General features: G+C 44.1%; 1 protein-coding gene across 5 annotated transcripts in view; it reads left to right on the forward strand.

The window, feature by feature from the left end:
* The window catches only part of Ptpro (protein tyrosine phosphatase receptor type O), a 211,010-nt gene extending 197,785 nt beyond the window's left edge, over positions 1-13,225 (forward strand). For 3 of the 5 annotated variants that reach the window (XM_015995417.3, XM_076568119.1, XM_076568118.1), the window contains 4 exons: positions 2,378-2,532; positions 5,148-5,283; positions 11,036-11,156; positions 12,106-13,225. In XM_015995417.3, the coding sequence (XP_015850903.1) occupies positions 2,378-2,532; positions 5,148-5,283; positions 11,036-11,140 (396 nt within the window). In that variant the 3' untranslated portion in view covers positions 11,141-11,156; positions 12,106-13,225. The remainder of the gene's footprint in view (positions 1-2,377; positions 2,533-5,147; positions 5,284-11,035; positions 11,157-12,105) is intronic. The other 2 variants (XM_076568116.1, XM_076568117.1) reach the window with 1 other exon arrangement.
* Positions 13,226-13,316: the final 91 nt, after the last annotated feature.

Consider the following 13,316-nt stretch of genomic DNA (forward strand, 5'->3'; position numbering starts at 1 on the left):
GCCTGCGTCAGAGTCCCCTGCATGCGGCTCCAGGGAAGCACACTGCCACTACAGTTTTCTTTCTTGGCCCCTTCCTCCCCCTCCCCCTCCCTCCCCGAATACTGTCAGTTTCACCAGCAAGTGCTCTTTCTCTCTGGAATGAACAAATCTGAGAATGAACTATTGCAAAACTAATGAAGGACTATCCAAAACAATCGCCCTCCTACTGGTATCGATCTTCCATAACCTGAATGCCCTTTAAACTGAGCTTGCTTTCTGCACTGTTCAGCAAGAAAGCCAGTGTAAATGACTAAAGAATAGAGAACAAATCTCTCCCCACATTTTCTTCTGGGAGCAGAGGGAAAATATAGAGCACAATATAGGGTCTGTTCTCTTGCCTGCTCCCTTTACAGGGAAGACTTACGTAGATCATAGGGTGATGATCAATAATATGCTTCTTGTCCTTGGTTTTAAATGATGGGCCCATCTTTCAATGACAAGCACACAAAGAATTTCAATACCAGAAATAAAGCAGGAAGCAACAGTGTTTGCGTATAAGACAGTTCAGAGGACCCCAGCATCTGGTGGCAGGGTGCCCGCCTCTTTGGGCAGTAAGCAGGCAGAACCTAAATCGGTCAGACGGCATTGATCTGTACTAACCAAGCAATTTTTCCCTTCAGTTTTTACACCTGCCCTTCTTTCTTGGTCCATGTTGAGATGTGTAAAGTTCCCCAGTGTCTTCTCCACAAGATACAAAGGTATAGATGAGAGCCTCAGAGGAAGAGAATGGAGGATAGCCGAGTCAGACCGAACAGAAGGGTTTTCTTGTTTAAACAAGGAGGATGGCTGTAAGGGCGGCTTGCTACTCCCCAGCACTCAGAGATTGGTATAAGTTGAGTGAATATCAACAAGCTATCGATTCCGATGGACTCTGAGCCTTGCTATCAAGTGAAAAGCCTGCTGCTGGTGCCATGGGCCTGCTGTGGAGCTGTGAGGAGACTAATGGCAGTCTACTGGCTTTCCTCGTTTTCCATCAGCTTGTACTTTTTAGCAGATGGCACTTTCAGCTTCTCTGTATTGGACTATGGATGTGGAAAGACAATATGATGATCAGCATGTGAGCACAGCTGGCATGTTTTGTGAACCTTTCTAGAGAAGCCAGGCTATCTGGTGACTAACTTGAAATACCCACAGTGTTGAATACTTGCTATTGTGCACAGTTTGTTATGGAGGGCTACTTTGTTGACATATTCCTTGAAGACAACCATAAGAGAGGCCAGCACACATCTTCAGCACTTCTTCAGCACAGCCTTTACACCTTGTGCCCAGAACAAGAATCTCTGAGTACTTCATGCTGCCTATGAATGGCATACGAACTTAGGTGCCAAAGAGATGGTGGATATAGTTGAAGTGATGGCATTGTTATCTGCATAAATCTTAGGATGCATTTGCACCTATTATTTATATAAATTTTACTTATATACATGCAAATTCTGCTTAAAACTGTTGGTTGCTCTTTGCAATTTATTTCTCTTTGCTACTTGAATATAAACATGAGCCCCAAACTTTCTAAAGCGTTTCTAGAATATTCTAGCCACAGAGGATTATAGGGTCTTTGCAAGTTTGAGGAATGAACCAGATACTTGAGACAGCCTGGTTTGGGAACCAGTCTCACAGTTAACAAGGGAGCAAATTGTTCCTATAACTTATTGGAGACTAAATAGAGTTGATTTTGAAGGATCCCCATTGATGTCTGTGTATCTAGATTAAAGCAAAGTAAGGTGCCATATACAACTATGGAACCAGCTAGAGATGAACTTCAGTCAGATCCTCTGAGAATTCTGGGACATGAATGGCACTGTAGTACTAGCCCATTCCAATGTAGAGATGGAGTTTTGCACGCTGGTAATAGTCATTATCTGCAGGATGCTTTGGCAAATGAATGTGATCTCTTGGGAATTTTCCAGGAACTCTCATTGGCTAGAGGATGTCTCTAGATGAGGGAACAGTGGCTCCACTAGCAGGGAATGTGATACACTGGACTGGAGGAGAGCTCCAAGTAGGAGACAAACAATAGCTTCCAAAAATTCACCCGCCAGGCCTGAGGCAGCTTCTACGTGGAAGAGGCAGGATATCAACCTGAGTCTACATAAGCTCTTGTTCTTAGCTACTAGCTAATAGATATGGGTTAACCTATGTCTCCATCTTTTGAGGATTTATACAATATACCTTTCCCTTCAGGACCTGATTAGTGCCATGCAGCTGCTCAGAGCTGGAAAGGGACCAGTGATGAAAAGTAGTGGGATGTAGCACCACCCCAATCTTCAACGGTGTCTTGGGCCATGCTGAGTGTAGGTGAAGTGTCTAATCCGTGGTCTTTGGCATGTCTCCCCCGTAGGCTGACGAGGCACAGGATGTGATGCATTTTAACTACACAGCCTGGCCCGATCATGGTGTGCCTCCAGCAAATGCTGCCGAAAGCATCCTGCAGTTTGTGTACATGGTTCGCCAGCAAGCCACCAAGAGCAAAGGGCCCATGATCATCCACTGCAGGTAACCCTCCTCTGGCATTTTCTGTTGGTTACCTGTCTTGCTGTTGCGACAAAAATGCCTGAGAACAGCTACTTAAGAAAGTTGACTTAGTTCAAGGGTCTGCAGCCTATGCAGTGGTGCTGTCTGCCTTCAGGTCGGGTCTTCCCATCCAAGGCAACCTGTCTAGAAACTCCCTCAGGGGCATGCCTGAAGCTTGTCTCTCGTCCATAGGTTCTCAACCTGTGGGTCGCAACCCCTTTGGGGATTGAACAACCCTTCCACAGGGGCTGCATATCAGATATTTACATTAAGATTTGTAACAGTAGCAAAATTACAGTTATGAAGTAACAACAAAAATAATATTAGGGTTGGGGGGTCACCACAACATGAGCAATTGTATTAAAGGGTCACAGCACTAGGAAGGTTGAGAACCACTGTCCTAGGTGAATCTGGATCCTGTTAAGTTGACAATATGAACCATCACACACACCATGTTTTTCTTCCTATAAAAACTTGATCAAATTTAATCATAAATTAATTATGATTTTTAAATCTGTACTTCATTGTATTACTATATGTACTGTTTCCTTATCATATGGTGAGTTTATAAATATAGTCTGTGGGATATATTTTTTAATTTACTCTTTTATGAGATAGAGTCTTACTTTGTAGCACAATCTGGCCTTGAACTCACTCTTTAGCCTAGGCTAGCCTTAAACTTGCAGTCATTCTCCTGCCTCAGCTTCCTGAGTGCTGGGATTACAGTGCTGCTATGCTCAGCTTAAAATAGATGTTATTATCCCAATTTTAAAAGCAAAAGAACATGAGAACATAGAAATGCAAAGACTTACAAAAGTCCATTCAACTAGAGCAAAGAAGTTAAGATTCAAATCTAGATATATGGGTCTCCAAAGACCAAATACCATGTGACATCGTCATGGAGATCCAGAGTGGATAGCCAATAAATAAATATTCGGTCAAATTCTACAAAGCTTCTCATGGCTCAAAACAGTCTAAATAAACTTAAGAGAAAGCAGAAGGAAAGAAAACATAAAAGTATTTGGTATGTTGATAAATGTGGTTGCCCTTCAGAACTGCGTCTGGAATTTCAGAAGCTGAAGTAAAATGGACGAATGGATCCTAACATTACTTTAAATCACAGTTCATACTAATTCCTTATGGGAAGTGTTACCTCTAGAGTAAACCTCACACAAAATTCACCGTCATGACAAGATGTTAGAAAGTCATTGTGCAGACTCAAAGCTTTTGGATGCATATCAGAGTTAGAAGTAGGAGAATGATGTCAGGGGAGGCGTCAGCAACTATTCCATCACTAGTACCTTGTCTTCATGAGCCACAATGTTGATGCTGTGAGGTGTGTGTGTGTGTGTGTGTGTGTGTGTGTGTGTGTGTGTGTGTGTTCTACTGTGATATATATATGTGTGTGTGAGTGTGTGTGTATTATGTGTATGCATGTATGTGTGTACATATGTGTATGCATTGTATGTGTGCACTGTGTGTGTACACTGTGTGTATGTGCACTGTGTGTGTCAATGTTTGGGATCAGCAATGCTGGTGAGCTGTTGAGTCGCTATTCAAGGAGGATGCAGTCCATCTCACCTGCCCACAATAGACTTTCACGGTTTCAAAGCAGGTTGCCGAAAACGAGATTATTCTCAAAACAGTTCTCTGAAAATAAAACTGTGGGGTCAAACTCATCCACTCCTTTCACAGCTGCCAGGAAGTGCTGTTCTGGGTGTGACTTTACAGGGGCATGCTTAGTGGAAGATCATTTTATCTGAGAAGCCCCAGGAGAGAAGAATTATCTAATAAAAAAGTAAATTGAGCTCTAAACTCAAGGCTTTTAGTTTTGGTTTTATCCTCTAGCAAATTCCACGTGTAAAATGGCTACAACTATCTCTTTACCCAAGCTGTGAGTGTAATTTAGAATTCGGAAGCTTTTGGCTCTCTGGGTGATTGGAAGAAGGGAAGAGCTGGCTTTGACATGTAGAGTTGGAGCCTCTGTGGGGAGTCGGCAGTATCAGTCCACATCCAGCCACCCTCTGAGCACTGGGATCCAGGGACTGGATGAGATGGGCTGCAAGTGTTAGCTTTGACTTTAAAGCAGTTATTTAGAGGATCACTGGAGATTCCTGCAGATTCCTGGGTGGGGCAGTAGAGGCGTGTGTGCTGTAGAGCAGTCTGAGACGGGAGCTGAACATAGACACGGGTCTATGGCCCTGGAGCTGGAGTTAGGCAGCATGCTTGCCAGCTAAACCTTTGAGCTGGGTTCCAGGATCCTGAGACGGAAGGCTGTTAATGTGCATCCCTACCTTAAGGGGAGAAAGGACTATCTCCAGTACAAGGTCTTTACTTTCCTCCAAAAGCAGAGAACCCCAGGCAGACGTGATACAAACCTTTATTTCTCTAAGGAAGAAACAGTGATGGCCAAAAATATGACACCCAAGCAACACTGACCAGCACTGCATGCTGAAGAGCCAGTTAAGTGGAAGGCACTGTGGGAGAATAGTTTACCCCCTTCCACTGCTATCTATCAACTTCAGAAGTTTCCAGTTGATTTCCAACAGCACAGAAGCCTGCTGTGACTCACGCACCATCTCAACCTTCTTTTGCAGTGCGGGCGTGGGACGAACAGGAACGTTCATTGCCCTGGACAGGCTCTTGCAGCACGTTCGAGATCATGAATTTGTGGACATCTTAGGGTTGGTGTCAGAAATGAGGTCATACCGGATGTCAATGGTACAGACAGAGGTAGGAACGGAAGCAATAAGTATGCTTAAATTTGCCCTTGACCGAAAGCACCCATTATCCAACTTTGTGTTTTAATGGGGTTGTCACAATGTTTTCACATCTGTCTCTCCCATTTTCTCGCTGTGTATATTTAAAACCACCCCAGTACAAAACAAATAGGGGTCAGCCTCTCGGAGCACCATTGTGTATACAGTGACTGTACCCGTTCTGACTCCATCTGCCTTTTAGGGAGTTAGAGCCAGCAGATGTGTCTGCAATAGAAAAAAAATTTTGCGCAGTATGAAATTCACTGACAGTAGCCGTCAATCCGGGTAAGTGCCACTAAAGGGAGACTGCAGGATTGGTATGATTTGATTTATACTTGAGAGGACAGACTAGTCAATAAGTTCACCGTTGTTTTGTTTTGTTTTTTCCCTCCACGTGACTCTTTGTCTCCATTCACTTTAGATGATAACTCTTAGTTGTATTTGTGCATTCTGTCTCTCTTGGTTTTAAAGTTCACCATCACTGTCCCAGTCCCTTAAATCAATGAATGGATGGTGTACGCCAGAATTCCCCTAGTGCTATTAGCCAGTGCTCCCTCTGCCTCCTCTCCTCCCAAGTCCTCCCTCCCCTTGAAGCCTTAGAATGTGCTCAGCCTGGAAGGACAGCTCCAGGCTGAGTTGTGGTACCCACCAGCAGCAGCCAGAGTGTGTCAGTGTGTGCAAAAACCCAAGTACAGTGACTTCTTTATAATCCAAATCACTGGTCGATAAGGTTACTCTCCGGCCTCAAGGACACAGTGGAGCATTTCCTGGAGAAGCGTGTGGGAGGAAAAGGCTTGTGGATTAGAACAAGGTCAAGCCTGACCTCTCTTTTACCAACTTTTCTTTCATGCCTTGTTCTTCCTCCTGCAGCTTCTTCCAAGCACCACTAGATGGCAGTATAACTCAAATAGCCTGGAGGCCAATGGCTCAGTGTCTCCAACGTTGGCTTTCCTGTCCTTGTGTGCTTTTCTTCCCCACTTTCTTTACAGCTCTGAGCAAGGCTTGGCACAGCCGTTCCAATGTGTTTGTTGCCCAGTTGCACCCAGGTCATGGTAGTTTGAGTCAGTGACCCACTAATAGTCAGACATCTTAATGACAATTAGGAAGCATGTCCTGGGCAGGACCTTGTCCCTTTCAGAGAAGCTTCTTGCAAAAGATGGCAGAGACCCTCAGCTGATCAGGTTGCTGGAGACTGCTGAGTGACTAGCCCTAAAGGGGAAGTCTGTGTCACACCCCTTCCTCCAGAGGCTCAGGGATCCTCTTGAAAGAGGGCAGAAAGAATACAAGAGCCAGAGGCAGTGGATAACGATAAGGAAGCATTGTTTTCTGAACACAACAGAGCAGTTGCAGATAGGATTGTGCAGTAGTAACGGCTTGCTCAAACCCTGTGCAAGATCGGGCCAAAGTCCCAGCGTGGAGAGGGGGAGGTGGGCCCTGGGGTGCTGTTGACAACTGGTGGTTGTCAACTTTGGAGGAAGCAGTTCGTTTTTGGCAGGGATACAGGGCATGGGAAGCTCCCCACCATCCAGGAGATCCCACACCCACACACAGAGAGGCAGCACTAAGTACACTTGGTGGGTTTGAATAAAACAGAGCTCATGAAGTTGGACTGCGGAAGGTGTGGGGAGGGCAAGGGAGAGGTGGGAAGGGAGGCGATGGGGGCTGGATCTGGGCCCGAACCATCTCCATTACATTATATGTAATATACCTCTTACAAAACACATTCCTATATGGCACGTATAAATCCCCATACTTCAAAGGACACATTACTTTAAGCATCTTGCTTGATGAATGAATGACCGGACTGACTTCCTTGATTTATACCTCTTTTAACTTTATAGATGTTGATTACAGACTGTTTACTTTTGATTTTTCACAACTACAGAAGCTTAATCCGTCTTTAAAAACCACCTTTGTACACAGGGCCCCTCCTGTTCATCCCCCTCCACTCTTTGTCTTCAGGTGTGATAACAGCGGAAGCCAGACCACCCTCCGTGGGGCTGGCTTTCTTCAGTTAGGACAACGCTTTGTTTTCTCCCTTATTTTTGGCCCCAGTTCTAGGTGTCTGGCTTCCTTCTTTACAGCCACATTTCTGGTTGACATCTCCAAGAAAACAGTCTTTCGAAAGTCTGCTGTCCCTTCCGGGATCTTGCTGGGAGAATCAGAGTCATGAAGGGGGCCCAGGTCTCCGGGCTTCCTGCCTTCCCAGCTTCCCCCGCTTTACCCTTGAGTTCCCTCAGCAGTCCAAGATGGACACCTTCCACTTGTTTGTTTATGCCTGCTCTATCGGTTACATCTAGAACATCTTGTTCATTTATCTTACTTTTCCTTGTTTCTCTGTTCTTCCTGGTCCAACCTGTATTTTCCAATGCCAGTTGATTTATCTCACCTTGTCCTTCAGCCCACTCACATTCAGATCCTGCTGCCTGCTAATTCACTTGGTTAATAAGTAAAGAACAAAGAACCAAATGATTTTTCTTACACTTGTCAATCAAGCACGCCAATCAAGAGGACAAAATCAGTCTCCAGCTGAGAGCTGGTCTTTCTGTACATAATCAACCCAGGAATTGAATAGCACATTTCTTCTCATCTTGCGTTGTTAATTTTCCAACCTTCTCCACCCCGCCTACTCCCTTAATTTCATCACACCATGCTATCCCCCGGAATGGCAAAAGTGACTGATTCAAGTAGCCATGTCCTCAGGGTCTCTCTGGAGATCAGTGCAGCATGCATGGGCAATCCATTTGGTCCTGACCTCTTTTATTTGATTAGCGCATTTTGGGGTTTCTCCACCCTTGTGGGGAAATGAAACAGTGCCAGAGTCTGGGAGAGGGTCAGAGCCTCCGCTTTAGGACCTCGCAGGTCATGACACCTCTCGAGGCTCTCACTTCTCATCTCTAAACGTGACTGACAATTCTCATGCATTGTCATAAAGGATATAGTAGATAAGATGACACAGGCTCCCTAACAGTGCGCTGAATCCGTGAGCTGCTGCTGCAGATGGCTGGGACACCTCCTTCCTTCCCCTGTGCTCTGTTCTATTCTTAGAGACATTTCATTTGTTTCTCTTCCAATTGCCCCTCTGGAGGTCAGTTAGGGTTTGCTCTGAGCAGATTGCCCTCACTCCGGGCAGCTTGGCTTTCTCCTGGTCTTATGGATTTGTCCACAAATAGTCTTTTACTTACCTTTTCCTGTGATTTATGCTGTTCTCATTGTTTTTGCTTGGTTTGGAGTTTGGAGTTTTTTTAAATTAGCATATACTAATTATACATAATAATTAGATGAATTATACATACTGATGAGTTTTAACACGGCATTTGTAGACATGGACATAAATGTATTTTGATCATATTTGTCTACCCCCATTACTCTCTTATCCCATTCCCACTCCCATCGAGGCCCTCCCCTTCCCAACTAGTCTTCCTTCTACTTTGCATCTTTCTCTGTGCGCGTGCGTGCGTGTGTGCGTGCGTGCGTGCGTGCATGCGCGCGTGCTTTTAAGAACATGAATGAAGGATTATTTCCAGGAGTATGGGCAACTTACCTCCACCACTGAAGAAAATGTGTTATATTTGCTTTTGTTTTCTACACGAAGTTTGATCAGTGGGCAGCCATGGGGTGAGAGTCCAGACCAGAGCTCTGTCTATTCCCAGTGTTCACATAACACCAGAAATACCAGAGTGATGTGTGAGGACCACTGTGGGTGGCTCAGTGTAGTGAGATGTTATCAGAACGTAAGGGAATGTGTTTGCTCCAAAGCTTGTTCAGAACACAGAGGTGGGGTTCCCACCTGCTGGGGCCTGAAGCATTTGCTTTTTTCCTTTGTGTTAAGTTGTTTACATGAGGCTGTTTAAAGCTCGTGGCCATCTTGGCTGGACTTTATTTAGGGGTAATGTTTAATTGTACCTATAATGAAACAGTTGGAGCAAAGAAGGAGAAAAACCATCAAATTAGCCTATTTCGTGGCACAGAGTGCTCTAACCTTAGCGTCTGGGTGAGTTTATCTTGGCTTTCAGTCACACATAGCTACTCCTTTGTGCTCACGTGTTACATATATATGCATGCATTTCTTTCACACTGAATTTTCACATAGCGTATTAATATACATCCATTCACATACATCCCAAACTACCCAAAGCTCTTAAATTCCACTTCAAAGATTAATGCTTCTTCAGTTGCTTTCTTATTTGGAGAAGATTAAACATTTTTCTACATTGTCTGTGTCTGTTTAAAAAGTACACCATCTATTGAGCATTCACTTGGCTTTTCTGCTTTGTACTATTATCTGTGTCCACACCATTTATTAATTTTACCTCTCCAATGATAAGAAATGATAATACCTTGATACGCTCAAAATTATCACTGAGTATTCTTTCCCCTTCTCCAGCGGTGCTGTTCGTAGATGAAAACAACCATTTGGATTTACACTGTTTACTACTGTGACTTTACTTTTTGAGACTCAGTCTCATTGTGCAGCCCAGGCTGACATCCAACTCCTGCGCCTCCTGCCTCAGCCTCCCTCCCACCGCTGAGATGACCGCTGCACCACCCACCCAACAACTTGGCCACTGTTTGCATATGTCTTAATATTCCCTCTACTTGCTTCAAAAAAAAATCACTTAATAAACACAAACTGCTACAAATCAAGAATAGAAGACGGTTTCTACCTCCCAGGGATGTTTTGCATAGCGGTTGTTTATTTATTTATTTCCTGATTTGTGAGACCTTGTGTAACTCTTGGACACTGTGGAGTAGCTTTGAAAGCAACTCCCTTCCAATGTGCTTCTCCCTTTTACCAGGTTTTACACAGAGGGGCTTGAAATTTTTACTTGTATTTTTCTATTGCTTATAATTTTAGGATCTCCTTTTCTAATATAATCAGAAAGGAACTAACCCGTCTTACCCTTTCCATTTTCAGTGTTTAACTTATACCTCTAGGGTTCATGCCAATGTACAATGAGGTGGGAATTCTTTAGTTTCCGAAAACCCATCACGGTTGCACATCATGGCCTTCATCACTGTGCAGGGATGATCTGTACCACACAGCAATGTCACCTCCGAAAGCTAGGACTGGATACCTGAAATTTGCTGAGAGCAGTTTTAGAAACGTTCTTATCACCAGAAAGGAAAATGGCAGCCATGTGAGGTGACGCCTGTTTACTGACATGTCTGATAACATCTCACTATTCATATCAGAGCACCATATTTTATTTCTTATCCTCACATTACTTATCATACCTCAGTAGAGCTAGAACAAAAAATGAAATACATTCTGCTGTATGGGGCATCAGAGGCCCAGTGGGTACAGGACTTGCCGTATGTGTATGTATAAGGACACTTGGAGCTTGCTGGACGGCTCGTCTTGCCAAATCACCAAGCACCAGGTTCAGTGAGGGAACTTGTACCACAAAAACAAGGTGGAGAATGATAGAGGAAGATATTTGATGTTGACCTCTGGCCTCCACACCTGTGTTCACATACATGCACACATATAGACAATACACAAACATGCACATATTACACACATACATAAAGAAATGATATTCTAGGATCTATCACTAATAAAATACCTTTAAAGTTCGGTCTCTTGGGTTTTAAGTTATAAAGTTGTTGCTGTAAAGACAGGAAAGTGATTTCCTTTTGCACCAGGTCCTGATAATCGTGCTGCCTGGTATGGGTGCCTCCTCTTCCCACACGCCCCCCTCTGCCTCTGTTGACTCTCCTAGGAGCAGTACATCTTCATCCATCAGTGTGTGCAGCTGATGTGGCTGAGGAAGAAGCAACAGTTCTGCATCAGTGACGTCATCTACGAGAACGTCAGCAAGTCCTAGTTCTGAGTCCGGAGCAGTAAGTAGAGAGGCTCTGAGGGTAAAGGGACTTGTGCAGACTCTGACTTCCCGTCAGCCCTTCTGTCTGACTCAGAAGCACGCAGGAGTGGTCATGGGGAGTCACAAATATCCAGCGCATAGTCTGTGCCACACATAGTTGGCTTCAAACTTCAATGTCTCCTTGGTGTCACAGCAGCAGAGGAAACCTCTGAAGTTCATGGTTATTTTCCCCTCTACCAAGAGCCTTTAATCATTCTGATGCTGGATTTCTCTCTGCCACTTAGAGACACTGCCTTCCAACTCTACCTAGACAAGTGTGCAAATGTTGAGTTATAAGCTGGAGGGAGGGACATCAAAGAGTTTGGATTGAAATGGATACTCCCCTAAAGAAAACAGTATTGACCACAGAGCCTCGGGATTATGGCTTCTGAACATTCCTTGATTTCACTTACTGTGTGAGCAGCTACTTGGGAGGGTCACTGAAACATTAGTGACATGTTCAGTGGTATGCACTCACATTTTGACCTCAAAATCTGATCTGAAGATTTGAGGGATTTTGGCTAAAGTAACAAGCAGCACCCACATTTATCAGTCATAGAGCAGTACTTCTGACTATAAAAGGGCACAGGAACCATCGATAGAGAGGGGGCATAGTTGAGCATCATTGGAGAAATACAGAAGGATAGGAAGTGTATGCTGTTTAACTGTGGTAGGCTAGCATCATCATGGTACCTCTATATCTACTAAGAAAAAGCCAGAGCATCTTGGGCTAGCTGGGAGAATAAAGCACGAGGAAAGATATAAGTGGGGAGAAAATATTCAGAGCTATGGAAAGGACAAGTCTCAATAAGATACACAGATAAATTCAGGCCCTCATGAGTTACGGAGCTGAGCATAATGAGAACCAGAGGTGGCATTGGGAGGAGGTTAATACATTAGGATGCTAACTATCTTTCTCTCATTCACAGGTGAGGACATGATATCTACCCGTGCTCCCTTGCTTCTGAGTTTTTGTAGGGGCCCTTTAGCTAAACTGAGTCCCTGCTGTGTAGTATGTGGCCAAGGAGGTGATTTGCCTCCTAGAACCAAGACTTAGCCTTAAGGAGCTTATGGTATCTCTTGGAGTCTTCACTTCTGGACGTTTGATGGACCAAATCCCTAGGATTCCAGAAAGGTCAAAGTGCTCTGCAAAGGGCAGGAAGCTCAACTCTTCCTGACAAGTTAGTTGGCCCTTTGCTGCTTGGGCTGGGTTGATTTTTTTAAGTGCAATAATTTTTGTATAATTGTGATTTTATCAGAACATTGGATTGTTATCTGCCCACGCCATTGATCAATGTCACAGCCCTGGAAAGAGCCAACATTATTACAGAGTTATACCTCATGATTGAAGAGGCATGGCCACACAGGAAGAAGTGATAAATCTACTTCAAAGAAAATGAGCGAGTGTGATCCACACTCCAACCTCGGAGCTACAGGATCAGGAATGGGTGGGCAGATGAGGAAGAGAGAGGTTCTACCCACACACATCAGCCAGCTTATCTTTTCCTATTTCAAAGATGAAAACCTCTGTTTCAAAGTAGAGTAGGAAAAAAATTATTTGTCTGACTTGTTGTAGTTCCCAGTGGGTTTCTTCCTTGTTGACAGTTGACAGTTTCTTCCCTGGCCCTTTTGAACTAATGTCATGGTCCTTTTCAAACAGCCAGAGCTGATTCGGCAGTTTTGAGTCTGACTCCGAACTCTGTTGCTGTCTGAGCAATCTTGGTGCCTAGCCTTTGCATTTATTTTTCTGTCCACCTGTGTACACAAAAGCAGTTTCTCAGAGAGCTATAGGCTGTAAAAATGCACTTTCTTTCCCCTCCCAGGAAAGCTGGGAATCAGAAGTTCTGACAACGGACTAGGCATGCTAGGACAGCTATCGGACACCATCCCTTAAGAATATTGTTAGGCGTCTGTATGGATTCCGACAGAAGATTCTCTTGGTTTCTTTCATTTCCGTTGTCAGATTCATTTCAATTGGTGTAGCTAGTGGCATATTATTCTTTGGATTTTGTATGATTAAAGTACATGATTGTGTGTTGTGACCATGAACGCTGTCAAAATGAACATCAATGGCATTGTGAGAAGTTGTTACTTTGTGCCACTTCTTAAGAATAGAATGGTCTAGATCAGTGGTTCTCAA

This window comes from Peromyscus maniculatus, chromosome 3 (assembly GCF_049852395.1).
Source record: "Peromyscus maniculatus bairdii isolate BWxNUB_F1_BW_parent chromosome 3, HU_Pman_BW_mat_3.1, whole genome shotgun sequence".
In the NCBI taxonomy this organism is placed as follows: domain Eukaryota; kingdom Metazoa; phylum Chordata; class Mammalia; order Rodentia; family Cricetidae; genus Peromyscus; species Peromyscus maniculatus.